The 27992-nt window shown below is 47.1% G+C and overlaps 9 protein-coding genes across 9 annotated transcripts; 5 read left to right on the top strand and 4 right to left on the bottom strand.

Annotated features, from left to right (window-relative positions):
• Positions 1-82: 82 nt before the first annotated feature.
• On the bottom strand, positions 83-1441 carry N7511_008445 (ankyrin repeat domain-containing protein; the record flags this gene model as incomplete). Its single annotated transcript, XM_057130822.1, has 1 exon — positions 83-1441. The coding sequence occupies one exon, from the start codon at positions 1439-1441 to the stop codon at positions 83-85; it is 1359 nt and encodes a 452-aa protein (XP_056981553.1).
• A 385-nt stretch (positions 1442-1826) lies between these two features.
• Positions 1827-3389, bottom strand: N7511_008444 (mariner-Tc1 transposon family protein; the record flags this gene model as incomplete). Its single annotated transcript, XM_057130821.1, has 2 exons — positions 1827-3018; positions 3121-3389. 2 exons carry the CDS (start codon positions 3387-3389, stop codon positions 1827-1829), a joined length of 1461 nt encoding a protein of 486 aa, XP_056981552.1.
• A 359-nt stretch (positions 3390-3748) lies between these two features.
• Positions 3749-5322, top strand: N7511_008443 (uncharacterized protein; the record flags this gene model as incomplete). Its single annotated transcript, XM_057130820.1, has 3 exons — positions 3749-4081; positions 4148-4611; positions 4740-5322. 3 exons carry the CDS (start codon positions 3749-3751, stop codon positions 5320-5322), a joined length of 1380 nt encoding a protein of 459 aa, XP_056981551.1.
• A 377-nt stretch (positions 5323-5699) lies between these two features.
• Positions 5700-6398, top strand: N7511_008442 (uncharacterized protein; the record flags this gene model as incomplete). Its single annotated transcript, XM_057130819.1, has 1 exon — positions 5700-6398. The coding sequence occupies one exon, from the start codon at positions 5700-5702 to the stop codon at positions 6396-6398; it is 699 nt and encodes a 232-aa protein (XP_056981550.1).
• A 4476-nt stretch (positions 6399-10874) lies between these two features.
• Positions 10875-11810, bottom strand: N7511_008441 (uncharacterized protein; the record flags this gene model as incomplete). Its single annotated transcript, XM_057130818.1, has 2 exons — positions 10875-11520; positions 11578-11810. 2 exons carry the CDS (start codon positions 11808-11810, stop codon positions 10875-10877), a joined length of 879 nt encoding a protein of 292 aa, XP_056981549.1.
• A 2399-nt stretch (positions 11811-14209) lies between these two features.
• N7511_008440 (uncharacterized protein) lies at positions 14210-14821 on the top strand (the record flags this gene model as incomplete). The annotated part of the gene is made up of 1 exon (XM_057130817.1): positions 14210-14821. The coding sequence occupies one exon, from the start codon at positions 14210-14212 to the stop codon at positions 14819-14821; it is 612 nt and encodes a 203-aa protein (XP_056981548.1).
• A 1168-nt stretch (positions 14822-15989) lies between these two features.
• N7511_008439 (uncharacterized protein) lies at positions 15990-18634 on the top strand (the record flags this gene model as incomplete). Its single annotated transcript, XM_057130816.1, has 3 exons — positions 15990-16520; positions 16587-18051; positions 18105-18634. 3 exons carry the CDS (start codon positions 15990-15992, stop codon positions 18632-18634), a joined length of 2526 nt encoding a protein of 841 aa, XP_056981547.1.
• Positions 18635-22209: 3575 nt separating this feature from the next.
• On the top strand, positions 22210-23555 carry N7511_008438 (heat shock factor family protein; the record flags this gene model as incomplete). Its single annotated transcript, XM_057130815.1, has 3 exons — positions 22210-22732; positions 22784-23174; positions 23228-23555. The coding sequence occupies 3 exons, from the start codon at positions 22210-22212 to the stop codon at positions 23553-23555; spliced, it is 1242 nt and encodes a 413-aa protein (XP_056981546.1).
• Positions 23556-25681: 2126 nt separating this feature from the next.
• On the bottom strand, positions 25682-27554 carry N7511_008437 (uncharacterized protein; the record flags this gene model as incomplete). Its single annotated transcript, XM_057130814.1, has 2 exons — positions 25682-27480; positions 27533-27554. 2 exons carry the CDS (start codon positions 27552-27554, stop codon positions 25682-25684), a joined length of 1821 nt encoding a protein of 606 aa, XP_056981545.1.
• Positions 27555-27992: the final 438 nt, after the last annotated feature.

Here is a 27992-nt window from a genome sequence, read left to right as displayed (position 1 = left end):
AAAACGTGGGATCCTTCGCAAGACAAACGGCGTCGGGATATTCCGAGTTAGCGTTCTACAAGTCTTGGTGGCCAACCACCCCTTAAAAAAGCGCTTTAATTCTCCGAGACCGTCTCAAGCCATTAGGCTTAGCCGCTTTTCGGTGAGGAGTCTTGAATCCAATCCTCCTAGTGCTCGTAGGGGCGTTGGTATGTTGATAGTATGTTCCCACGTCAATCAAGGCTCTAGCGAGACACAGACCTGCAGCGCCACGGGGTGGCACAGGGATGAAGCTATCGCACCTGGTAAGATCTTGAGGACGCTGAAAAGTGTGTCCCTGCTCTTCATCATCGGGGAACATGATCGGGTGATTGGGGTTCTGACCTAAGGTCACGCCTTTGGCCTCTGGCACGGCCCCGTCCGCATTGATATCCATTGATGCGTTTGCGTGCATTTGTAGCATATCAATGGCCCATTGTGGTGCACGCTGACTCTTGGCACACTCCAATGGGGTTTCCCCACTATTGTTCAGTGCGGTTTGATCGCAACCCTTGGCGATGAGCCACTTGAGAAGAATCTTATAGGCTTCTTCACGTTGGGTTGGCCACATAGAACGTGTAACGGTGATGTGCAACAAGTTGTAATCTTCTTGGTCTCGGATGTGAATGGAACTTCCCAAGGATGCTAGTAGTTGCACCATCTGAACATCGGCCTCGAAAACAGCCCATTGTATTGGTAAATGTCCAGAGCAGTCTTTGACTTCCCTCAATCTCGCAAATTCCTGGCTCTCTTGCAAGTTCTGAACTATATCATAGCATCCGAAAGAGGCTGCTACATGAAGTATTGTCCTTACCAAGGAGTCGTAGCTGAGAAGCCAATTGATAAGCCGAATATCTCTGCGATCGCATGCTATCCGTAGGCTAGAGAGTGGTTCGCCAGTGACCCAGTTCACATCAATCTGGGCTTTCTTCGCAAGGAAGAATTCAATCATGTCAGATTGCCGATGTTTGACGGCAAGGGTCAGACCGGCGGCAAGGTCTTCTTCATCTCCACTGTGTAATAATGAGAGAGAAGATAACTCCTCATCATTTTGGCGGATAGCTTCTTCCAACAACAGTCTCCTGAAGTTTTTCTCAAGGGGTACTTCCATCAGTCGAAGGAGAGACTTCAGCCTATCCAAACGATTATCACGCTGCATGTACAGCTTTCTCAGAACACCCAAGCGTTCCTGATCTTTCAAGTCAACAAAATTAGGTCTTCGCAAACAGAGTTCCCAGGCGAGAATAGACAGGATGTCGAAAGTAGACTTGGACATCGCCAGGGCGTAATTGCAGTCCGAAGGTAGAAACTCAACAATACACCGCCATATCTCAGGGGGTAAATTGCCACGAGTATCGGTGATGAGGTTTCCTTCTCCTCTGAGATCCTCTAAACAACACTTGGATCCTAAGAGAGACTGCATATTGTGATATGAGGCTGGGAAAGTGAGAGTTGGAGAAGAATCTGGTTGCCTCGTGGCTATTTCTAAGGTGACAGGAGATGGGTCCGTATCAGCGCCAGATATTGCGGCGAATAGCGCCATGCGAACGACAACGTCTCAATGATTACATACAATACGCAAGGGTGACTCAGGGTGGGGGCCACGCCGGGTCAGCCTAAAACCTTGATTGGTCAACCGGTGGACCCCGGGCCCAACCCAATTTCTGCTGCTTAAGTACTTTGAACCGATGGTGCGGTCCACCTGTTGATACAGTAAAACCGGGTTTAATACGATACAGTTGGTCTCGCCATTTTACATCGTAGTAACTAGGTATCGCACTGTAGTAACATATATATATATTTCAGGTTTACATACAGAAATAGCCCCTGATATCCTTCTGCTTTTGTGCATTTAACCTCCTATCCTGTATTATCCTCTGATGTTTATACAGACTGGTTATTAGCTGCGTTTCGCCTCGCTCCTGCTGCTCTTCATATAACCGAAGCGTCTCTAATGCACGAATAGCATCATTTATCGGAACCAGGGGGGTTTCAGGTATGGTTTCTGCATCTGCATCTGCATCTGTATCATCATCATCTCTGGCAAACTGGGCTAGCACTATATCATCTATAGTCTCAATACCATCCTGCACCACCTCATCCATAGGATTGAGGAAGTTCTCAATGCTCATTGGGTCTAGTACAGGCCTCAGCATCTGCAAACCAGCATTAAGTTCATTTATTAGCTGCTGCTGTAGTTGATAATCTTCGCCCTTCTCCGTTAATGCCTTATTAAAGCAATTAACAATAGTTTGAGCGGAAACATCAAATTGCCAGGCCTGAATTCCCCATTTTAATGCCTCAAGCACATTCATAGATCGAAGAGGATCACGGCCCGCGTCGAATTCAGCTACCATAAACCTTACCCACTGGCGTTTCCAGTAGGCCTTCCAGGTTCTGATAATACCCTGATCTAATGGTTGAAACCGGCTCGTTGAATTAGCCGGAAGCCAAATAATCAGGGTGTTTTGAAGCGGTAGAAGACTATTATTTATAGTCTTTACTGCGGATTCATGCGCAGAGAAATTGTCCATAAGAAGCACCACCTTCCGATGGACCATCTGGCTATCAAACCATCGAAGCCATTCTTCAAAGAACTTGCCAACCATCCATGCTTTTTTATTCGATCTCCATTGAAGATTAAAGTTATTGATATTGATATGAGCGGCAGTAAAGGCGCGGGGGTTTCGAGCCGCTCCAATAAACCAGGGAATCAATTTCTCAGAACCGTCGGAGTTACAGCAAAACAATGCTGTGATCCTTGATTTTTGTTGCTTCTTTCCCGATAGATTCTTCGTAGCAAGGCTCCGAACAGGGGTTCGTCTCCAATAAAGTGCAGTCTCATCACAATTAAAGATATCCCTTGGATGATATGCTCCGAGTGCTTGCCGGATAGGAATCATAGCTTCACTTGCGGACTCCGGTGTGCTTCCATCTTCACCAGCGTGTAGCCGATTCCGAATTGATTCCCGGCTTTGGAAGGCTTCTAGCCAACCATTGCTAAATGTTGGCATCGGTTGACCTTCGTATGTTGGGATTTGGGTCCAGAAAAACCGTGCTTTTGCCCGGATAACGTCTTGTGTTATTGGAATCTTCTCTTACGTAAGAACGATCCAATGTACAAGTGCGGCTTCGAGGTCTGGCCACTTCGCAGTGCGGCACCGCTTCGCTTTTATCGAATGCTCCGTCAGATATGTATCGAGGTGTCGATATTTAGGGGAGAGGATAGCGGATAGGGTGGATTGTGTAGGGCGATGGTTATAGACCTCGTTGAACCAGCTAGCGAGCTGGGTTTGGGTGGCCGAAGGGTGCTTGCGGTGCTGCTCTCTGAGAGCGATCTTTTGCTGGTTCGTGATAGCTTGACGGGGCATTTTGATTGGTTGAATATTAGGTAATCGTACGATATTTGTAAGAAGGGGTCTGGAAATGTTGCGATATTTGTATGTGAAACTGAATTTTTCGCTAAAATATTATCGCACTAACTAGGATATCGCACTAAACCAGGATCGTACTAAACCGGTTTTACTGTAGTACATCTGTTACAACCAATGTTACGACTGACTGTCAGGAGATGTCACGATAAATACTGTATCGTAATTCGGTGTTCCGGAAATATAAAATTTCCCGGAGTCCAAAAATGGCTCAGTCGGTCAACCACGGCTCGGGTACTCTGGCTTATGTTTTCCTCGAGTTTCCTTCCTGGTAACTCCCGTGTCCACTTCAACCGTCCATGCGTACCACAGACCCAGCAACCTTAGCACTGATTGACTCAGCGCACGGCCTGACCTGGTCTACTAAATCGGAAGTTTCTCACGTCCCAGCATCTACACTGTGGCACCGCGCGAACGGACGGCCATCAAAGGAGGAGAAGGCAGCAAATCAGCAATACCTAACTACATCGGAAGAAGATGCTCTTGTGCATGATATTCTACGTATGTCAAAGAACGGCTATCCCCCGGCGGTCAAGTTCCTACCCATGTTAGCTGGGGTCCTGCGCCGGCGACGATCCCCCTCTGACGATTTTACGGCCGGCTGCCCTGTTACGCAGCCAAGTCCGAGTTGGGTCCGAGGTTTTCTCAAACGGCACCCAGAAATCTAGGCACGGCGATCTAAACCTATTGACTGGAAGCGGCACGACTACAATATTCGTAGCAAAGTTGAAGAATGGTTTTCTGTAATTGGATCTGAACTCCACCATGCCGCCATCGACCCCGCCAATGTGTATAACATGGATGAAACAGGGGTCATGCTAAGTGGCCCTAGCTCATTGAAAGTCCTTGTTGGCAAAGAATGTAGTGGGTCTAGAGGAGCAAGATTGAAGCGAGAAGTAGTCACTGCCATTGAATGTATCTCAGCCGATGGTCGGGCCCTCTACCCTGTGATCATCTGGCCTGCTACCACCCATCGCAGCACATGGACCACTCACCCGACACCAAACTGGCATTTTGCTTGCTCAAAATCTGGTTATACTGACAGTGCGATTAGTCTTTACTGGATCAAACATGTGTTTGACCCGCAAACTAGAGCTCAGGCTGGCAACAAGCCACGCCTCCTCATTAGTGATGGATTTGGTACTCATGAATCGATGGAAGTGTTGGAATTTTGCTTCCAGAATAATATCATTCCCTGCCGGCTGCCATCGCATATCGTGAATTGGCTGAATCATTGGATCGGGGAGGAGCTGGCAACATCGGAAAACAACACTTTACCTATCTCTATAGCCGTGCTCGCAATGAAGCCTTCACGCGTAGGAATATTCTCTCGGGGTGGTCGAAAAGCGGGCTTCATCCTTTCAACCCAGAAAAAGTTCTTGGAAATATCCAGAAACCACCCGAAGACATAGCAGAGCTCCAGTGTGATGCTGGGGTCAATGCTCCTCACCCTTCTTCTGATGAGCCTCCTGTCACGCCCGTCACGTTCGATGGGGTATGCCTTCTACGAAAAATCATTGAGGAGGATCTACGTAATCTAGATGTGCGTGGCAAGCTTTGCTTTCAAAAAATGCTCAACGCTACCGAAAAGGCATTTGCGGAGCGTTCCCTTCTTCTACAGCGAAACCAAGAATTATTCCAACAGAATAAGGAGAAGAAAATCCGGCAAGGTGTGAAATCGACGGTTGTTGGGAAGGCTAAGGTCATGAAGTACGAGGATATTGTTGAAGCAAAACGAAAGCGGGAGGAAAAGGAGTCCTCCCGGGTGTTGAAAAAAAGAAAAACACGGAGAAAAACCACAGAACCAAGGGAGAACATCCAAGCACATGCTCCTCGGCCAATGGAGGAGTTTTGCTCTGTTCTCCAATTTTGATCATATTAAGTCCCTCTACGATTCTAGGCCTAAAATTAGTGAGTTTTGTCTGTTTTATTCCTAGGCATATTTAATTTGAATTTGCATCCTTCATATTATAGGTCAATGTTAGCGCTGTTGAGTAATCCCTCTCTTAAAGTTATCGTTCAATCCCATCAGATTGTCCAATGTCGCTTATGAGACAAGAGCATAAAAGAGAGTCCTGGCTGGATGGGAAGCTTAGTCATTTACATAAAAAGTCACGTGGCTCATACCTGCCGACCGTACTCACTAGGCTGCAATAGATGTTTAGCTCCCAGCAACCGAAGTAACAAGAACGGACTGTGCACTTTTCCTACTCCTTTTTGGGGCTACATCCATTTATTGCGTCTGAAGACATGGTCGAGATGTTTATTCATCCATTGACAGCCGACCAAACACCTGCTATCCTTTTTCGCGCCGAGTGCAGTAGCAACTCAACCTTCAGAGAAGGCTACTTATGTGCACGGAGCACAACTCATGCGGACCCGCCGTCATGGCAAGACTTTGACGATCACCTCTCTTGGAAACGTCAAGACACGCGATTCATATCCTTCGGCACTTGGAGGCGGGCCATGCAGCGACGCAAACAACTAGAGAATGAAAACAAAATCGATATCATTGTGATTGCTGTGTGGGCAAAGGGTTTGGCAGGCGTGTACAGTGCAGAGGATGCTGCATCCAGGCTAGAATATTCTGATATAGGTCGAAACAAGTTATATCCCCACCATGACGAATACCTTCTTGAAGGCGGCCTTGCGGCTGATGAATATCGAATTGTTGCCGTCTTCGAGGGTGGAGGGCGTGAACGGGATGTCATCTTCGAATGCCCTTTTTATCGCATCAGATTGACGATCCCAAATGGATTCTTCCTCGAGCGGAGATCAAACAATGCACTGGGGGATATAGAAGATGAAATATACCGTCATTCTGGAGTTCGTGATGACCAGAAGCGAGATGAGCTTGTGAAAGCGATCGCTGGAATCACACAATTTTTTCCAGCTTTGCGATACGAGTACTCAGGCCACAGCGAAAACCCTTCCTACCATCAATTATAGTCTATGGCTATTCCAGGGTGCCGGTATGCTAAATCTACCACGGCTTGAATAGATTCGGCATGGTGACTGGAAATTACGTTATATAATATATCTGCACTTGTCTGTTGGGATCTCGATGTCCAAAATCGAAACATAATCCAAAATACGGGGGTAGGTATTTCTGGATTTGGAGGATCATTTATTTGTGGTCTGATAGAATGATCTGTGCTCTCAATACGAAAGGCGATTTCGGGTCCTACTGTAGCATTTCGGACAGGTTGGCCGGACGATCCCTTGTTATGATTGGTATTATTGCGAGGCGTTCGTTACTGCATTCCATTTCCAAAGGCTCATGGTCCCATGCAAACTGAAAAAACTAGCGACCGCATTTCAATGACAAGCAATCTCTCATATTTCTTCAAGTCCACAAAATGTCTCGCAATCGAGACTGATGTCAATTCAGTGTATTCCCAGATTTTCAATTCTTTCGCAAATAGGCCTATTGTTGCTGGACTCTCTCTCCAATTTCAGGGAGAAGCGGGAAAATGCGTTTTTCTGCGCTTGAATATCGAATTCAAATGAGTTGCAGCTATCTTTTTCCCTCCAAAATGAAGTGTTTAGGTCTTTCAAAAAACTGACGAAACATTTTTGAAGGCGACGAGCGAAATGATCAGAAATATCGGCAGTGATTTCCTTGAGGTACCGATGTTGAAAATGAGCGCGATTTTCATCCTCTTCGCTGATTATCTCGGGCTTTTTGGGCGCACAAGCTTCCTCGCACCAGGTGTGAAAGCTATCCAAGAGTATGCCAGCATACTCTTCGGTATCGTAGGCATCTCCAAACCTTTCAAGAAATAGAAAGGCGTCAGCGCAATGCCAGGATAGATTGCTCTTTATCAACCGCGTTTCAATTCGGTGGTTGCTGATGTTGGCTCGGAAGAACTGTGTTGCATGAAAGGCCGTGTTTAAAGCACTGATAATGCTTTTCCATCGACGCATATTTATATCACGTCGACTGATTTGTTTTTCTGCTTGCAGCTTCTGGTCTCCTAATTAAGGTTATTATAGATGTCACGCCACTTTAGATAACTGAAATGCCGCTTACTGGAGATTTTTTGCGCAGTTGTACGACAAAGCGATCGTAAAACCTCCATCCACGGATCCTCTTGCCATTCTCCTGTCCAATTATAAAAGGCATGAGTGAACTCGAGAAGAAGAAGGCGGCGGAAGCAACTATAGGTGGCGTTGTAATTTACCGCATAACTAGGATGAAATGCGTTAGTCCTCTGAACACTGCAATCAGCGCTTATCGAGAAGACATGTGGGTCAAAAACCTGGCCCACTCCCATGCTGCGAAAATTGTTGACGAAAGAATTAGACGAATTGCCTTGATAGCAGCATAGGATGACATCGGGCTTCTTGGCTTTAACCATGCGACTGAAAGTGGCTTCGGCCTTTCTGACAAGTTCTTTATCGTCGGATCCTTCAGGCGAATAGGGCAACGTGTCAAAAACGCTAACATCATCGATGGTGAGTTGGCCATTTGTTGCTGTGCTTATCAAATCATCCACTGCCTGCGTTGTAGTTAACGTGATTCATATCGAAGCTGCGCACATACCGAAGCTGCGCACCCCACCCAAAAACATCAACCACCCACTATGCCACCAATTCGTACTCAATCCTCTCAAAAACGTACGGAGCAAGAGGGTAGGCTCTCATTAGCAATCGAAGCGATTCAGAAGCAAGATTTTACCTCTATACGTGGAGCAGCGCGCTGTTTTGACGTACCCGAATCGACCCTCCGTACGCGTCTCAATGGGGCTCAAAACCACGCAATTGCACGCGTTAAAAAGCTCAAATTGACTGATATTGAGGAGGAATCTCTTGAAAAATGGATTATATCTATGGATTCTCGCGGAGCAGCCCCCCGACCGGCGACTGTACGAGAAATGGCAGATTTACTACTTGCGGCGCGTGGATCTATACCCCCTCTTACGGTCGGCAAATGTTGGGTTACAAACTTTATTAAAAGGCATCCTTTATTATCCTCCCGTTTCTCAAGACGCTACGATTATCAGCGAGCTAAATGCGAAGACCCGAAGGTTCTTTCTGAGTGGTTTTCTCTCGTTCAAAAGACAATCTTGATGTACGGTATCGACTCCGACGATATCTATAACTTTGACGAGACTGGCTTTGCGATGGGCATAATCGCGACTACGAAGGTTGTAACGAGAAAGGAATTCTACGGTCGGCGATCACTTTTACAACCTGGAAATCGCGGGTGGGTGACTGCAATTGAGTGTATAAGTTCGACGGGGTGGGCGCTTCCTCCGTGTATAATCTTTAAGGGCAAAGTCTTTATTGAATCTTGGTTCGATAACCTCCCGAACGATTGGAGACTCGAGGTTAGTCCTAACGGATGGACCTCTGATGAAATTGGCCTTCGATGGCTCGAGAAGCTCTTTATTCCGTCTACTTCTTCTTATACGAAGGGGAAGTATAGACTCTTGATACTTGACGGCCACGGTAGTCACTTGACTCCGAAATTCGACGAGCTTTGCGAGAAGAACAATATTATCGCAATTTGTATGCCTCCGCATTCATCTCACCTTTTACAGCCCCTTGATATTGGCTGTTTTGCCGTATTAAAGGCCGCCTACGGTCGACTTATTGATTCGAAAATGCGGCTTAAAATCAACCATATCGAGAAACTAGACTTCCTCGATGCCTACCCTTCCGCGCGAATTGAGGCGTTTAAACCGGAGACTATTAAGAATAGCTTTTCGGCCGCTGGTTTATTACCTTTTAACCCCGATCGGGTTCTCTCGAAGGTCAATATTCTTACGCGTACGCCGACCCCCCCCTCGAGCCGAGGGAGCGAGTGGGAGCCAAAAACGCCCTCAAATTATATCCAGTTACAAAAACAAGCTTCCTCGATAAAAGCCTTGTTAAAACAGCGCTCAAAAAGCCCTCCGAGTCCGCTAAATTCAGCGATTGATCAGGTTTTAAAAGCTTGTCAAATCACTATGCATTCAGCAGCTATTCTCGAGAAAGAAGTAAGCGATTTACGCGCTGAAAACGAGAAGAAGAAGCGAAAAAAGGCTAGATCTACAAGGCAGATAGTTTCTCAAGAAGGCCTTTCAGTTCAAGATGCCTCTGCCTTGCTATTAGAGCGAGAGCAGGCTGTTTTAGCGCCTATATCCAGTGAGGCAAATCAGGGTTTAGCACCTTTACAGCCACGTACGCGGGCGTTACTGAGATGCTCAGAATGTGGAATTCAAGGTCATAATAGAAGGTCCTGTCCTACTAGATCTCGCAGTTAGTTTAGTCAAATTTGATGGCGTTTTGGTTGAGAAAAATCCATTTTAAATGACTAAGTTGGGTGTGGTGCGCAGCTTCGGTATGTGCGCAGCTTCGATATGAATCACGTTAAGGTTTACCGTTCAATGGTCAAAGAGTAGAATGTAATTACACGTCTAAAGCTTTTCCTGTAGCCCCTCATCTTAATGTGGCTTGTTCAATAATTTATCCGTGATAAAACCTTGGCCGTGGGAGTAGAATAGAGTCAATTAATGTGTATTGGTCAGGCCGATTTTGAGAATTTACTATAAGGCTGGGACACCAGTAGAGTATTTGTTACTAAGCAGACTTGGCTCCATCATAATAAATTAAATAGAAGACTACTGCACCAGAAAAGACAGATTATCTACGCATTTTCATTGATGACAAGCGTACCGAGGTATATGACTGGGGCATGTAAATGAGGGAGAGTGGTTAATTGGGATATAATAATCAATAGGGAGTGGTTAATTTGGAGAGTAGTGAATTGGAAGAAGGAGCTCAGTGACGTCTTAGTTGGAACAGGCATAGGTCTAGTCCTTAATGTCTGTAAGCTTGTCTACAACACGTTCAGGCCCATTTCATCGCTGGTCGCGTTTCGGGTCGCGTTTCGGGTATCGAACTTACGTTGGAACACATGCCAGCACAAGTGATACAATCGGAGCTTCCGCCTTGATCGAAAATGACACGTCGAATCGGGATGAGACCACGATCAGACTACCGGAAAGCCCTGGTGCAAATGACGCTCAGTGTGAGCCCCTGAGTGAGCCTCTCTGTCCACTAGTTGTCCCAAACTCAGGCCTGCTCTGTTCCACAACTTCTACGAACTCTAGGTAGTGATCTTTTTAACCATTATAAGGAAGCTACCCAATAAGTGGGCATCCATGTCATATTTGCAATAGTTTGTGATCCAAAACCCCTAGATATAAAGTTTTGTGGACTCAGGCTCCTTGCGAAACCAGAGGTTGCTGGCGTCTATGATACAAACGTAGTCCTTTCAATGCACAGCATATCTCAGCATCATCAGAATAGCTTGGAAGGCTATAGGCATCATAATCAAGCCACATTCGCTTTGTTCTCGGAGATTCAGCATCTGCCAATGGTTTTCTGGGGAGTACCCTGGTTAGACAGATTCAAGGATCGATGATAAAAGCGAACTTACTCATTGCTGTTGAACACATCAAAGCCGGTGGAAATAATGAGCATAGGGCGAGCAAGATCGGCGATAATCTGCTTGACTGGGACGGCAGCAAAGGGTGATATTATGATTGATTCCTCGTCAATTTCCACGAATCCCCCTGCGCCGTGGGTTCCAACAATTTTAAATTCCTTCTTGGTCAGAATCTCTTCTGCGACCTCTGTATACTCAGGGTCCTGAGCAAGTAAGGGCACTGTGTCATTGCCACGACAAATTTGAGCGATAGTGAGAGCCATTGAATGCTGGATCATGCAGCCCATCACATTTTTCACCTCCGAGTTCTCATCCCAAGAGTCGTGTTGCTTTTTTAACCATTCAGGCGCGGAGCGGCAAAAATCACCGAGCCCGAAGCAGATAACTTTCTTCACAGTGTTTGAACCGAGTAAATCTTGGACCAGGGCTGCTAAGTGCATGCAAGTCTTGCTATTCCGCCACAACAAGTCTTTCTCGTCAAAGACTTGCATAGGCTGTGCGATAAGCTCTCGAAAGTTCCGTGCGGTCTGATTGCTCCAATCCACCATGTAAGAGCACAGGTAGGTTTCAATTGGACCGCTGGGTTGTGCTTTCACAAGTTGCCAATATTCTTGGTACTTGACATGGGGTTTCCTTAAGACAAAATTAGATTGCAGGCTGAAATTGGGACAGAATACTATAACCACGTACCAGATAGGATTCTGTATTTGAAACATAGGATTGGAAATTTGGATTATGCTTCCATCGATTCGACGGACTGAAAATCGCTCCATCGAATAGGATTGGCCCAATTGTTGTTCAATGTCTTTCAGATCGTCTCTTGTCCAAAGCTGGGTACCGGAACTGTACAGATCTGCGGCTCTTTGGCTACTGATGCGCCAATCCGAGCATCCATAGTTGAGGGGTCCTATAGTCTGTGGCATGGTCTCGTACTTGCTAGTCGAGCGAAAATGAGAAAAAACCCCAAGATTGTTTGGAAAGGGGAGGGATTCACTCGTGTACAAGGATCAGAAAAGAAAAGGCTAGAACTGAGCTGTTGACTGCTTTTAAGTATGGGTACCAGTGTCGAGTAGAGTGACAATGTTTGCTTTGAGGGATCAAGAAAATTTCCACCTTGGAAGCTGTGCTGCTGAATACTTGACTAATTACTTATGTTAACTTAAAGTTTAGCACTAGGTAGGTAAGGGGGTCCAGAGAATGACCCAGGCAAAAGGAAAAATAAAATTCGATCGCCGCTTCACGGCGGTCCACCACTCTTCCCTGGGTTACTACCATACACACACACACACAATTCATTAACGTCCGGCGGCTGTGTTGAATATCACGGTGGTCAAAGCTTGTGTGGCGAGACTAGCGATGTACATTTAAGTAGATGGGTTTCCCACTTTTGATAGTAACGTCAACAAGAACACTACAACTATCTATCTCAACAGCGCTTTTAAAAAAATTCATATATTCATATTCGCAGTCCGCGAATATGAATATGTTGTATATTCGCATTCCTTTATTCCTTTCGGAACCCTACTTTTACGTGGTTTGCCCAGACTGCAGCCCCAAGTCATACAGAGATATGGTGCGCTCCTGTTCAGAATAGCTGATGCTATGTTGTAATTTATTCCATTTACTATGGTATTTTGGGTGCCCAGCTCGGCTAGGTGTCCAGCTCGTATGGGAATTACGTTACCCTCTGCCAAGCTTTAAAGCCTTATGGGCCACCATAAACCGGGCGATCTTAATGATCTTAGATAAAATCGGTGGGTAGCTCTCCGCAGTACGCCAGCCAGCCTCACCCCGTCCGAGCACGGCTATGGCGCAAATCAGCGCGCTCTCGTAGTCTTCGACCTTGATTCGGTGGTTCCAAATCTCAATGCAAAAGTCGGGACACGTGGCATCAATGGGAGCTGGCTGGAACGGGGATCCGTTACGGACCCGACTCGCTCTCGACTCGCTGGTTCTTCGCGGCTGATCACTCTCGTCGGAACACACGCTGCCGTCCGAACGGACACTGTCGGAACCGGCCCTATCGGGGCTGGGCGATGGACTTAATCTAAGTTAGCCCAGTCGCCACAGCGAGTTCTAAGCCGCCTGCTGGCGTTGGGAAAACCGATATCGTAGACTGGCCAATTCGTGCGGGGCCTGCGTCCGAATGAAATCATCAGGATCTGCTGCCACGGGAGCGTATGTCTCTCGATGTTTAGAAGTCCATGTAAGCTTGCAGCGGCTGATGCGGTAGTCAATCCCGCTCCATACGGACCGCTCCGGTTCGAAATACAACTCAACCGGTTAATTCGAGCCACCGTAGCCGTCGATTTCCAGATGGCGCATGCAGCCTGCTCAGTGGCCTTGAGCGACTCGGCGTCAGGTGTTTGGACGTTGTTAACAATGTCTTGCGGATTGATCCTCTGAAGATACACGGCCCACTGGGTCCGTCGAAGCCATGGATGTGTCTCGTCCCGCTGGCCAGTGTCGATTGGCTGGGGCTGTTCTCGGCTTTCCCGATATGCTTGTTCGATCTGATCTAATAGCCGATCACTGGGTACGGTCGGGGCAATCGGTTCGGGCTCGGGAACTGCCTATGCTCCGACCGTACGGACGCGAATGTAATGGGACCCGGGCCCCTGGGTAAATATGTGTTGACACTGTACTACTTGCGTAAATTACTGAACTTGCTGCTCAGCGGCCGACTGACCTGGCTGCTTCCTCCCGCCACCACGGTTAGTCGAGGCCAATACGAAAATGACACCGGAATTCAGCTGCCACGTCGTGTTGGGACAGCTTAGGCGCATCAACCCATGTATCTCACAATTTAAGGGAGATGTTGGTTGCTTGTATACTATTGGCGCGGCTAAAGTTGCCACGTCACTGGCTCACACGACGAGTGGTGGTTGCAGGGTTTAACTATGGCGAGGCATCGTATTCACGGGAGGCGATTTGTCGTGCATTCCCACTTAGAACATTGCCCCAAAAAATTGAGACTTGAGACTCAACGTAATTCGCCCTTTGGAGGAATTATGGATACAAGGAGGGGGCCCGCAGAGAGCGGGAGCGGCCGCCAACGATAGGAGGAAAAGGTGTAAGCCTACCTGAATGGGTTAGCGTCTGGTAAAGACACTGTAAATACGACGAAGTCAGGTGGGTTATCACACACCGCCTTCCTAAAGGCGTATAAAACGCTAGCAGTCTTGGCAAGGATGTAAGACTGCGAGAAAAATACTCAAAGCAGTAATTCTTGGCACGAAGTGGCATTCGCGACACGTGATGTTATCGATAAGATAAAAGGAGGGGTGATCCCCTCGAGCTATACAACAATTTTGAAATCAAAATGTTTAACCGATTTAGAATTGAACCGGTCAGAGTTTCCACTAAGTCCAGTGTATCTGGCTCCTCTTCCTCTGGGGGAAGAAGTTCGCCGGCAACGGTTGAACCCGAACCCCGCCTCCACCATCGTTGGGTATTTCTTACATATTTCCAATGTTCCCTTGAATCGAAAGATGATTTCGAAGAAGGCTTTAGCGATATGCTACAGCGCAATGAACTTACGGCATCAACGTATTACGGATGTCGAGAACACCATGCAACCGAAGGTATCCATTACCATGTCTTGGTAAATCTTGGCAAACAGCCCAACTGGAGTTTCAAGACTGCGCGGTCGAACTTTATCGTGCTGAACAACGAGTGTGACTCGTTGCACATTGTATCTACACCCCGAGCGGAGCAGAATATTTCTCGATACATTGATGACCACGTCAAGTATTGCGAAAAGGAGAAAGGAGGCGACTGTTTTGGCCAACGGCCAATCGCTTCTGTCGAGAAACAAGAGCTGAAGCGGATATGGGAGGAAATAGGGTCCCAGCCGGATGCACCAGCAAATATTGCGAAGCTCAAGAAACATTTCCCTGGGGTTATTCAAGCTTTACAATTGCTCCGTGACTGAACAACTGATGACCTGGGTGTCGGATGATTGTATCCGCCCGTCCTTTTGGCCTGGCCACTTTGGACGTTCTAAATCATCTCCGTTCTTTTTTTAACATATAAAAAAAATATCAGCTTGGCTGGAGTTCTAACCCCCCTTTCTTGGGATCGGGCTTCGGCCCTCCATATCCTTGATATCGTTTCATACACTTCCCACATAAGGTTGTCCATCGTCGAAAGTACCAAATTGAACTGAATGAGCTCTCGCGTTTACTGCGCCGCTTGATATTCGCTACAGCGAAGTAACGATGCAACAACCGAATTATCAATGCCTTCAGTAGGTTGTGTGGTACACTTTTTCCAACTTCTTTTTCCAAAGACAGCTACCAGAAGTCGCTAGGTGCCAAAATGACATCTTCTTCCGTGCCCCCTATTAGACTTCCGCAGAACCCAGTACTGGGTCGAATCCTTCAAACCAGAACCCAACCCAGCACTGGGTTGGGTCGAAACCTCATAACCCGGACCCAACCCGGACCCAGTACTGGGGCCCCAGTAAACCCAACAATAACCCAGTTGGACCCAACTTTGGCATAAATCCTGGCATAAACCTGCTTAGTTATCTAAATAGAATACCGTTTTTTTTCATGTTTTGCTTCATACCCAAGAATTCTACTCTTCTCACCAAGAAGCCGCTTGAAATCTTAAGAAATCTCTATAAAGTATGTATTTTCTTATAGATGTTAAGAGTACAAAAGATGTAATCATTTCTTCATTTGTGGATAATATTAATTGATCAAATGATCAAGTAGGTTCTCTTATTTATCTTTACATCGTGGAATTGACATTTAAACCATACTGTGTGTCGAAATGCCTAGTCTTAGCCCTTTGGAGTCCCTATGGGATGAAATATTTTGAAGGATCTACATGAAACTGGGGTGGGAATTGGGTATTTGCTGGGTTTTGACTGGGTTATCGCTGGGTTACTGGGTTTTGACTGGGTTATTGCTGGGTTACTAGGTCAGACCCATATATCATGAGCTTAATAGGCCAATCGGAGGAGTATAGTCATCTAGCCGGGTATAGTTCGTTTGATCTATCAACTACTGAATTCACTAACAACCTTTCTAATATGTTCATGATCTCTGATTCCTCCCTTACTTGATCATTTAACTTGATGCTAATCTATCATTATGTCTCAAAGCCAGTTTTCAGACTTCGCATCGTCATTTTATGGGGAATTTAGTGATTCACAAGTGCTTACTCCCCCCGCAAGTACACAGACCCAAGAACCCTGGGAATCTCGTATCCTCCGATCGGGTGATCTGACTCCTACGCCGGTCCCTTCTTCCCTTACGCGCGTTGGCTCCGACCGTAGGAAGACATTTCTTCTTTACGACAAGATGGTTCATTCGGAATGGGTAGACTGGTGGCTAGGAACTGAATATGGCTCGAAAAGCAAGATTAATTGGGACTCAAGACGCCATACAGAGGTCTGGGATGGTTACCACCAGGTCGCTCAAATCATCGATGGGGCACCAAAGGTTATGTGCAAACGTTGTGGCAAGATCTTGGAGCATCCTTATTCTACCAGCCCAGGTAGTATAGGGAGCAGAGTGCAGTACCATGGCACATCAACGATCATGAAGCATCTTAGGACAGCTGGATGTAGACGCTCGGATAACAAGAGGAATTCGGAGATCACAAAGTTTCTACAGACTGAGGTAAAGTACAGCCCCTAGCTCTATAAGTCTATAGTTTTACTGATTAATAGCGATTCGACTTCCTAGGCAGAAAGTTCAGCTACGCCCTTCTCATGCCAAGAATGGGAAGAAGATATTCTTCAGTTCCTTACGCTTAACCGCCTGCCATTCAATCTAGTCGAATATACATCATTCAAACGTCTATTCCACAAAGCTCGCTCTGCCCCAGCCATTTTGCCATTCCCTTCCGCCGATACTATACGTCGCCGACTCGGGAGCATAGTCAAAGATCGACAGCAGCGTATCCTTCGCACGCTACCCCCTCGCTCTAAGATATCCATTGCGCTTGACTGCTGGACGTCTCCTTTCTCGCAGGCATTCATAGCTATCACCGGCTATTTTATTGACGCCGATTGGGTTTATCGCGAGGTGCTTCTTGGGTTCAAACCGGTTTCTGGTTCACATACCGGTGATAACCTTAGTGGTGTTCTTTTAGAAACCCTCGTGGAGCATGAAATTACGGATAGGGTCTTTGGATTAACAACGGATAATGCGTCGAATAACAAGACGTTGGCTACTGCTCTTCAGCAAGCGTTACCAGATAGAGTTTTCATTACCCGAATCCCATGCCTTGCCCACGTTATTCAGCTCAGTCTGAACCAGCTTCTTTCTCGGATCAAGGCAGGTCCCACAAATGACTCGACTGAGACAAAGTGGACAGAGAAGCAGTCAAACCTCGCCCGGCAAAATGCGAAGCAACAGTCTGATTCATATCAGATCTCTTCCACATTAAACAAGATCCGCTTTCTTGCAGTTTATATTAATGCGAGTCCTCAGCGCCGAGAGACATTCTGTGGACTTCAGATAACCGATATCAAGATTGTTCCAATCCAAGATGTAAGGACTCGGTGGAATTCGACATACTTGATGCTTCGCCGGGCAAAGCGACTACGCAGCATTTTTACTCTGTTCTGTACGGAGTATGACTGTGAGGAGATGCTTCCTAGTGAACAGGAATGGCGCCAGATCGACTATTTGCTGTCTATTACCGAGCCGTTCTTTGATTATACAACACAGCTTTCAAAGACTCGAGACATCACAGCCCACTACGTGTTTATGATTTATAATAAATTGTTTGCTCATCTTGAACAATCAATGAAGCAGCTCCGACGAAAGCGGGTTGTATGGAAGAAACAGATGCTTGATGCACTTGAAGCTGGGCGGATAAAGCTTGATGAGTATTACTCTCAAACTGATAGTATCCGAGGGCATATTTATGCGATTAGCACTATGCTTGCACCGGTAAACAAGTTCCAATTCTTTCATACCGCCGACTGGGATCAGCATTGGCGAGATATTTATCGATCTTCATTCCGCGAAGCCCTAGCTCCATATCAAGCGATGCTTGCAAGTGATATCCAGGCTTCAGGAACGTCTATAGCTATAGCTGAACCATCCTCGGTGCTTGATTCAATGCTTACCGGGCCTGGACCTGGCGGACATCCAGCACGGCTTCCAGTTTCTGATGAAATAAGCCAATACCTTGATAGCGGTAAGTGAACCTAATGATTGAAGCCCTTTAGTAACCTAATACTAATTGAATAGATCCTATTTCTATAAATCCCCTCACTTTCTGGAAAGAACACCAATCTCGCTTCCCAGCTATCGCTGCACTTGCACGAGATGCCCTTTCGTTCCCAGCAACTGGCGCAGGGGTTGAACGTCTATTCAATACCGCTCGGGATATCTGCCACTACCGTCGTGGTAGAATAAAGTCGAAGACTATTGAAGATTTGATGATGTTCCTTTGTACGTCTAGATTTGATATGGAGGAGCAAGAGGCGAAGCTTCTTAAGGAATTCTTTACGTGGGACGAGATCGAGGCGGCGAAAGAAGAGAAGGATGGGAAGATTGATCTGATTGAAGTTGATCTGATAAGTGATACAGAGGAACAGGAAGATGAGATAGATCATCAGGATAAGAACCAGGATCTTATAGAGCTAGATGAGACGTCTGTGAGTGCCGGTGAACATAATGCTGGGCCTGATCCATCATTGCCACCAAACCAGACGCAGATTCGGGCCTCAGGACGGAAACGGAAAAGCAGGGAGGATGATGTGTTCGAATACCATTAGCAATGAGCATAGATATAAATCTAATCTGATGATCAGGCAGTCGAATTTAATCTACTGAATCCTGGATTCACCGTGCTGAACGTAAGTCAAATACTCAAATTTAAAGCCGATGGGTCCGGGTTGGGTCCGGGTCTAGTTGGGTTTTGCGGAAGTCTAATCCAGACATCAGCTTACAATACTAATGTAACGTTATAGATGACTTGTCTACATGCTACAGCATTTGACTGTCCTAATACTAGGAAGAATAAACGCGACTATGCGGCAGTTAATAAGTGTGGCCTCCTTACAGAGGATATACCACTTCCGTGTCCCCGGAAGAAGACGGCGGTCTGATCCGCCCTGAAGTCGCCGGCGCCTCCGATTTCAACCCCTCCTACGGCTCTCAGCAATGTGTCTATGAGTTTATCGAATCTCGATACGAAGATACATCCATCGCAGTCAATATCTCAGGTCGAATGCGTGGTAAAGAGGATCGAAATAAAAGAGAAAGATGAGACTAGGTCGAAAGAGCGGAGCTGGCTTTGGAAACACTACCTTAGTACACCTGAAGCTGGTACCTGGAGATTAGGAAATAAGGAGCGGTCCGAGATTAAGCACCTGTGTATTGTGTCGCCATCCACCTGCCGATTCTTTCGATTGGCATCGAAACTGCGATCCTCAACCACAGCGTTGAAACAGCACCTGCAGCAAACCCACAAGCTCTTCCAGGACGGCCATTCAGGGTGCCAAGGTCCGTTGAGCTCTTGGATCTCTAAAGAAAAGAAGCTCCCATTCGAAGAAGCTGCTCTGAATTGGATTGTATCAACCTGCCAGCCGTTTACATGCGTCGAACAGCCTTCGTTCAAGGCTATGCTGAGTTCTGCAGGCTTTCAGGACTCCGTACCAAGTGCGGACACCGTGTCGCGGCGATTGTGTCTTCGGCTTGATGCTCTTGACAGTGAGCTCCGAATCCTAATGTCTTCAGCATCTTCAATTGCGCTGTCTTTGGATGGCTGGACAAGCCAGAATTCATTGTCGATGGTCGCGATTAAAGCTCACTGGATGTCTTCTGCCTTCCAGCAATATCGAGCTTGTATTGAGTTTGTTGAAATTGAAGGTAGCCATTCTGGAGAGAGCCTTGCTATATCGTTGTGACCGCTCTCGAGAGGTTTCATATATCTGATAAGGTTATGACAATCACAGCTGACAACGCATCGAATAACGATACCTTACACCGGTATCTTTACCAAAAACTGTCTCAGCGGTACGATGAATACCTGACCGAGACTATCATCCGAGAAGGGACGATGAGATTTACCCAGAACTCCCGAATCCGCTGCTTTGCTCACATCTTGAACTTGGTGATGAAAAGTATATTCAGATCTCTACGCGCTAGCACGCATAAGGAAGCCTGTGATCTCCTTGATGATGTTGCTAAGAGGAGCTGGAAGACAGTCAGCACTCCTACTTCACCCATTGCAAAGCTTCGACTCCTGGTCCTTTGGATTGCACGATCTCCTCAGCGCATACAGAAGTGGGACAATCGACCGGGCTGTATAACAGGACTTCGTAAAGGAAGATCCACATTTGCAGGATCCAGACCTTCCGTCTAGCAGATTATTGGCTATTTCTAGCGGGCAATTCATAACTTGGACTAGAGCCACTCCGGGGTCACAGGGAATTGAGCTTGCGTAGGAAGTCAATAAGGAGGCTCCCGATCGATGTTTTTTTTTTGGCAAATTGGACCTACAAGGAGACTCTTTCTTATAAAGTGACACAGTCTGCAGGTTCCAGCCTCCGAAAGATGTCTTCTGTCTTGGTCCCCTCTGTGCAGACTGATTTTAGAATGAGAGAAATTTCGATGCGACTGTACCTCGGGTGAGAAGTGGCAGGACCATGAGAATAGTATTGTAGGGTAGGTTCGATTTTTTTGCAATTATGGTCTTAAGCAATGACGTTGGCTTCCCAAGGGACACTGTCTACTGCATCACAATATTTAATTAAGCCAATCAATGTTAATTTTGAGCCACACTTCATCGCATGCTTCTACGCCTGGTAAGTTTGGTCTTGAGCGCATAGTCAAGGTCTTGGGTAATGAAAGTGCCGATGTTTGTCTTGGTTCCGTCTATATATCGGGATTCTAGATACATGGACTATACATGGATCTGTCAGCAGGCTATGCTACATAGTAGGGTCATATTCATGTTGACTTACTTGGTTTCGCCTTTGAGCCGGGCTTCCTCAGAGAGATATTACCAGAGGAGCTAAAGTCCGGTACCTTCCATGCTGTTAGCTGGCAAGCCTTGTTATACAATCCCAAATCTTCGATCAGGAAATGTTGCACTCAACCGTAGTGTTTTTCTGCGGGCCAAAAGGCTCAGGGTGGATTGCAAGGCCGTATATCTAGCATCAAGGTTAGGATATCTAGGATAGCACATGAAGTAGGAATAATTACCAAGGTGGTTGCCAGTGCTAAGGTTATCCAAATTGCTGTTTTGGAGATCATGGTTTTCTGAATATCAGTGCCCAATCAGATTTGCTATGGTGACAAGAACTATCATTTCTAAGAGCTACAGAAATCCCCAAAAAGTTGATAAAAGAAACCATTCAATATTTAAAAGCAGTATCTGATCATATTTCATCTTTCGACGAAATCTAGGGAGAGGACCACCGTGCACCTCGCCACCCAGCTGCTGCAGAGCAGATACGAAGATCTTGTCGCGAGGGAGAACATTCAAGCAAATGCTTTGTTCGATTTTCATTTTGCACAGACACTGCCAGAGGGTAAGTGCCAGAAGTGTGCTGCTGCGGATGAAGAGCGACTGTATGATTAATAAACCGCTCGTTCTTCTTAAATCTGATTTTTGGCCATTTTGAATACCAGAGCTAGCCATTCTATTGGACTGGATATGTTATTTAGGCTTGATAGTTGGGAATCTTTTCAGCGACATATCGATAGGTCTGTAAAATATCAATATTCAGGCATGATAATGGGTTAAACAATTCAATGTGGATGACTTATGTCTCTCAGTTCATGTAGAGTGATCCAAGCACCAACTTAGTGCCTCATCATGGCCTGCCATGGCCTAATTACCGTTCCCGTTGTTAGATTGCCCTCCTGGCGCGCAATTTTGGGACTGCTGTGACGCCTTAGCGAAGTCAAGCATGGTCTAGACCGTCCGAGCTCGTGAGACGGTGTCTGGTTTACCCTTTACACCTTGTTTTGAGCCTCCCAGCAGACTCGACATGCTATTGAACGAGTCTCCCACTTACTTCATTACTTAGCTCCGCAAATCCACCAGCCTTTGACAGTCCACAAACACTTGACTGACTGTTTGTTACGCGCCGTAGTCGCAGTGGTCGTCGTCGCCATATCCAATTTTCTTGGCGGTAGGTGGACAGCCAACTGCGGCCTGTGCGCAGCTGCGTCAGCAGAAATATTGGCAGCGGGCAATCCGGTTCTACTGCCAAGTCACCATGTACACGGAAAATAATTATTCCGATCTGGACGTTTCGCCTACGACATCGCAGATTTTCCTACTCTTCTCTGAGACTTGGGTTGAGGTACTATATGCTCAAGTTCGTGTCGTGAAACTATGACTACCCCTTTTAACGAAATGACTGACGGTAAAACCCGTCAAACCATTGATAATATTGTCAATAACTTTGTCTCTTCACGTCATGAGAAAAGTCTGAATCCTCTCAGACTTGCCAGTGTGTCCGTTTCCGAATTTTTGACCGAACTGGCGAACCATCTGTCCACAATAAATGAGGGTGGCAGTATTGCTCTTGGCCGTGGAGAAAATTTGGCCAGCATTAGTTTGAGCAAGAGTCTAGAGAACCTTTTCTCAACCTCAATACCACGCGTGAGGGAAGGGCCGCCATTGACTTGGACGAGGATTGTTCTTTTTGCAGGTCCTAAGTTTGAGGGCCCAACACCGCTTCAGGTTGAAACTTCTAGCGTCGAGTTGTCCGAAGATGACCTCAAGCTCTTGCGCTCTGGTAGGCCTTGGCGTTTTCTTTCCCCTTGGCCAGATAGAAGCGATTGCACGAAGGAGCTCCAATCAAGCGAGACAGCACTAAAAGAACTTGTCAATACTCGGCAAACGATAAGCGAAGGTGAGTGTCTTGAAAATGTTGTTATATTATATAGAAAGCTAAACTCAATAGTGTTGGAACAAATCTCGTATGTTGAGCAACGTCTCCGGAATCATCGCGATTTAGTGTCTCGGCTCTGTGAAAGCGGGGATGACGCCACCCACCGAGGAGGGGATTCAACGTTCGATGGTGCTCAGCCCTTTGTTCCAATTCAAGGAACTCTTGGTCCAGAACACAGGTCACAAGATGGAAATCCAAATTCCCAAGATCCACCAACAATCCCTATGCCTATATGTTCTGCTGGCGAAGCCGAATCGGCTGAGCTTGTTAATGAATATCCGAATAATCAGACCATGTCAGCCATTGTGGAGATTACTACTCAACGCGATGATCCATGGCCTGCAAACAACGCAAGGCCAGGATTCAGACTACACACAGCTGACTTCATTCAAATTTTGAGCGAGTAAGTGAATTTGAGACACCGATTTGCTTATTTTATGAACTAATATGTCGAAGTATCCTTGATGATTCAAACAATTGGGAAGGAATGCACTGGTCAGAAGATGGTAAATCTATCTTGATCGCCCAAGAGAGCAAATTTCCTGCACACATACTAGCAAAACTGTCCACAAAAAGCTACCAATCTCTTATTCGGCGGCTCTACTACTATGGCTTTCACAAAACTGAAGGAGTCTACCACCACAATTCCTTTATTCGTGGTCAGCCCAGCTCTATTCGCCCGACTCGAGAGATGAGTCAAAGCCCTTCACTTCCTTCGCCTTTACACAAAAGCGCTTCTCAATGTGGGCCTCGGTATAAAGTGATCAAAAAAAAGCGGACATGAGAAAGTGCTTAAAAATTACCCAGTGGTGAGGTGGGCCATGCCAGCAGCTATTTCCCCATTTTGGATCAAGGCTTAAGCTCTCATGCCGCTCGGTAATATCTCACTGGTTTCACCCTTGATGAACATGACAGCAAGAGCCTGGCTTTACCCATCCGTACGCGCACCATATTACCGCTCCTACTGTATTAGTCTCTTCTGAAGTGGCACCCATTTCACACTTTTTGTCCGTGCACCCCATTGTAAAGAGTCCGGTCGACTGCAACGACCTGTCCCGCCATTACAGTCGATATCTATGCCCGTGTGCTTCCCAACCATGTATTTCTTCCATCCTATGTAATCATTACTATAGATCGTACCATGCTTTCTCCATACTTGAACATCAAAAAACATATCTCGTCTGCTATTGTTGAGACCTAATTTTTCATCAGAATCGGCAGCAATGCACAGTCATCTATGACGATTGGGTTGACGATTGGAGGTATGAGATAAAGCAAATTGCCTTCCCTGATCCGACATACGCGTGGTGTCGCGCTACCAAGAATTGGTACACAAAAAGAGGACCCTGGACTTCCTGCACTCTCTCCCCTCCTGGTCATCCTTTGTCATTTTCTCCTCCCTGTTTGTAATATTCAAATTTTGATCTGTTCTACCGTCATTCAATGTCACATCTAGCGCCCGTACCTTTTCGGTTTCCACGCGGGAATGGCCTTCACTCCCGCTGTGTCTGGATTGGGGGGAGCATGTTGCAATATGCAATCTGTGTTAGTATGCGAGTTCAACCGAAGGTGTACAAGCAAGCACTCATTTTCGAAAGAAGCATCAGATCTCGAAAAGTCATCGAGGTGGCGTTGACCAATACCTCCGCCGGCACGACTTTATCAATGGGGGTTTAGCCAAACCACGGCCAAACGGGTAACCTTCTCATCCTGCTCTTCAGGTTCATGCCGGATTTCAGTGTTTACACTGTCCGTATATCACCACAAGCATACATCTCATAAGCAGGCACGTACGGGATACTCACACTGCGGATGCATCCTCAGTTCGTCTAGATCTCGCTATGCTGTGCAAGCCAGTATCCGCAGTCCTGGACTCAGTCAACAGCAACCCAATCATTTTGGACTATTATGAATGTCTCGAGCGACTGGAACAAAGACTAGGCAAATAGGCCTCTGAACGACCAAACGTGCACCGCCAATATTACGTTATTGCGCAGCCTACGCAAACGAGGGGCTCACTGTCAGTCTGTCCAGAAACCACAGAGCGGCACTACGTGTACCGGGCAAGATACCTAGGAAGGAACTCGCCCTTGGCTCGATTGAACACAGTGGATTGTAACGTATCAGGATGTCCCGCGGAATTTTCTCAAGCCATTAATGCTTCTTCTCGCCAATTCCAGCCTCAAGAACGGCCCAGAGCTAGGTTTCATCCAGGACCAACCCATGATGAGTCCGCCGGCAGACGAAGCGCGAATCTATCATCTGCTTAGCGACCTTGACGGCGTACTTGATTCGGCAAGCAGAAGGGAACTGCGGCACATTTTCATTGAATTCCTGCCCTAGTATCGACCTGGATGCTATTCAGGATTCATTTGTTGACAACTGACCCGATCAGTCATTCATACGGAACCCTGCCAACAAACTTCAAGATCGATGTTTCCTGTTGGAAGAGCAGGCTGCTGCTAAACCCGGTCTGGGCCTGATTCGCGAGAGTGAGTGGCAGCCAAATGCCGTACATCGGTATATGCTCCAACATGAGCAACTTCTGGAATGCATCGCCGGCATCTTGCTGTAGAAGCTGCAGTTGAACCTACACTTCCCCCTATGCCCCTGATTCGGCGTGTTGTGACGTGCTCTGGGTGTGGGATTCAAGGGCATAGGTATTCTAAATGTCCTACGCGTGTTAGATAGTCAATTTATGTTAATTGTTGTTATTAAATGTGATGTTCAAAATTTTGATTTTTTGAAGTACCAAGAATGTGGCCGGAGTAACAGGGATCCACGTTAGGATCGGGGGACCATAAATAAGCCTCTCGGTAATAACTATATTAAGTAAGCTAATATCCATACTAGTAGTAGTCAGATATATATTACCGATCAGCGGTGAATATATATCCTACTAATAGCTAGTTATTGGCCGGTAACTAACCTATTAATCCTAGTATCCTTAGTTCGTACATCAATAGCCGCCATCCGAAGCCGGCCCGTATTGCTCTCGATAAACCGCTGCCTTTCGGGCCCCTCGTGTCGGACCCGATTCATCATCCATTCGCTACCGACTACCAGCCAAGGCGTACGGGTATCGCTCAAAAAGCTCCACCTGTGGGCACTCTCTGTGGGGTCGTCATAAATGGCCTGCCATAGGAGCGCGGGAACGGACCTAGTCCTACCGCTGAATAGTAGCTCCTCGTGGAGTGTCTGCCGCGCTGAGCTCACAAGCCCGTGGACAAACCCCCGGAAGTCACCCATCGAAAAGGTATACTGCTGGTATAACAGCTGATCCTGGTTCATCCATCCAACGTGGCCAGCGGTCGTGCTGTTATAATGGATCTTTAAGCAGTACGTACGGAGATCTAACAGCCACTGCATCGGGCTATTCATGCCGCGGACCATAAACTGACTGACCATCTCAGTCACCCACTCGCGGAATGATCGCTGGGTCTGCCGCTGGACCTGGCTGAATTGGATGAACTGGCTCGCCGGTGGCGGAGCTAGGTCGGTCTGCAAGTTCTCAAAATCGAAATAGTCATCTGATGCCTGCGATAAAAACGTAAAATCGGGGGAATCCAGTGGACTCTCGATCTCCCAATCGCCAGCCATTTGATGCTCCGTCAGCTGATATAGCATTTGCTCCGCCGTGGGGTCCAACTTTAATGCCTTGTGGACCACCATAAATCGACCCACCTTGATCAGCTTCGACAAAATGGGCGGGTAGCTCTGCGCCGTACGCCAGCCGCCCTCCCCTTGGCCGAGTACGGCCGTGGCACAAACGAGCGCGCTCTCGTAGTCTTCGAGCTTGATTCGGTGGTTTAATAGCTCAATACAGAAATCAAGACATGCCGAGTCAATGGGGGCGAGTTGAAACGGGGATTCGGTGCGGTTTCGTGCGGGATCCGGTCGAGATTCCCTACCGGTGCGCTGACGTAGCTCAGTATCACTCTCTGAATGCTCGCTGCTAGCTGATTGCTCGCTACTGCCGGCGGAACTAGCCCTGTCGGAGCGTCTAGGTGACGTATCGACCCCCGACTGAGCTAGTCGCCATAGCGAGTTCCACGCCGTACGTTGGCGTTTCGAAAATCGGTATTTCGGACTATTCCATCCGTGCGTAGCCTGCGTACCTGCGAAGAACATCAAAATCTGCTGCCACGGCAGCGTGTGACGGTTGATATTCTCGGCGTCCATATACGCTTGTAGTGGCTGATGCGGTAACCGGTCGCGCTCCGTACGGACTGCCTCGGTTCGAATCGAATGGCTAGTCTTCGTACAAATCAACTGGCTAATTCGGGCCACGATAGCCATCGAATCCCAGATAGCGGAAGCTGCCTTTTCAGCCGAAATCGCGGAATCAGCGTCGGGCGCTTGAACGCTGTCACGTAGATCTTGTGGGTTGATCCCCCGTAAGTAAACCGCCCACTGTGTACGGCGAAGCCATGGATTCGCTTCGTCCCGCTGACTAGCCTCGATGGTTTGGGGCTGACTCTGTCGCTCGGTGAATGCCTGCTCAATTTGGTCGAGTTGCTGGTTACCGAGTACGGTCGGGGCAATCGGCTCGAGAACTAGCTCAGCGCCGACCGTACGGACGCGAATGTAGTGGGAGCCTGGCCCCTGGCCGAATGCCCGCTGACAGCGTACGACTTGCGTAAACTGGTGAATCTGCTGCTCGGCTGCTGATGGTCCTGGCTGCTTCCTGCCACCGCCAACGTTATTAACTGGAGCAGTCCAGCTATGGTGATCCCGCCAATGCTGGCGTATAGTCTTTACCGTACGTCTGATAAATGAGCATAATGGGATTTTGGTACATAGTAAGCCGTCGGAGTAAATAGGCAAGTTAGGAATTAGGGTGCTTATAATACTAGGTGGCTCCTACTGTTCACATTCCTCTATACGATCCCAATTCTGAATAGTCTCACTGACTAAACGGGCCCTAGCGAGACTGAGTCGATGATGCGTGCCCTAGAGATGGGCGACCACTTGCTTCGGTCTAATACCATACTCGCATCGCTGACAAACGATAACTGGGTATATCGATGGCTGATGAAAAAGCTGATGTTCCATTGCAGATAGGAGATATATATATCAGCGCGTAGATAAATCAAGTAGATTGGAATAGATGTTCGGTACTGAATATGGAGTGAATTAGGTCCGAAATGATTCTGAGATTAAATGGGAATCGTCTTTACCCCCTGAATGATTCTCTACCCCTCCTGATCCTTGTAGACTA

Source organism: Penicillium nucicola (assembly GCF_028828085.1).
Source record: "Penicillium nucicola strain IBT 29836 chromosome Unknown utg000009l, whole genome shotgun sequence".
Classification (NCBI taxonomy): domain Eukaryota; kingdom Fungi; phylum Ascomycota; class Eurotiomycetes; order Eurotiales; family Aspergillaceae; genus Penicillium; species Penicillium nucicola.
This window is presented reverse-complemented; position numbering and strand designations above follow the sequence as displayed.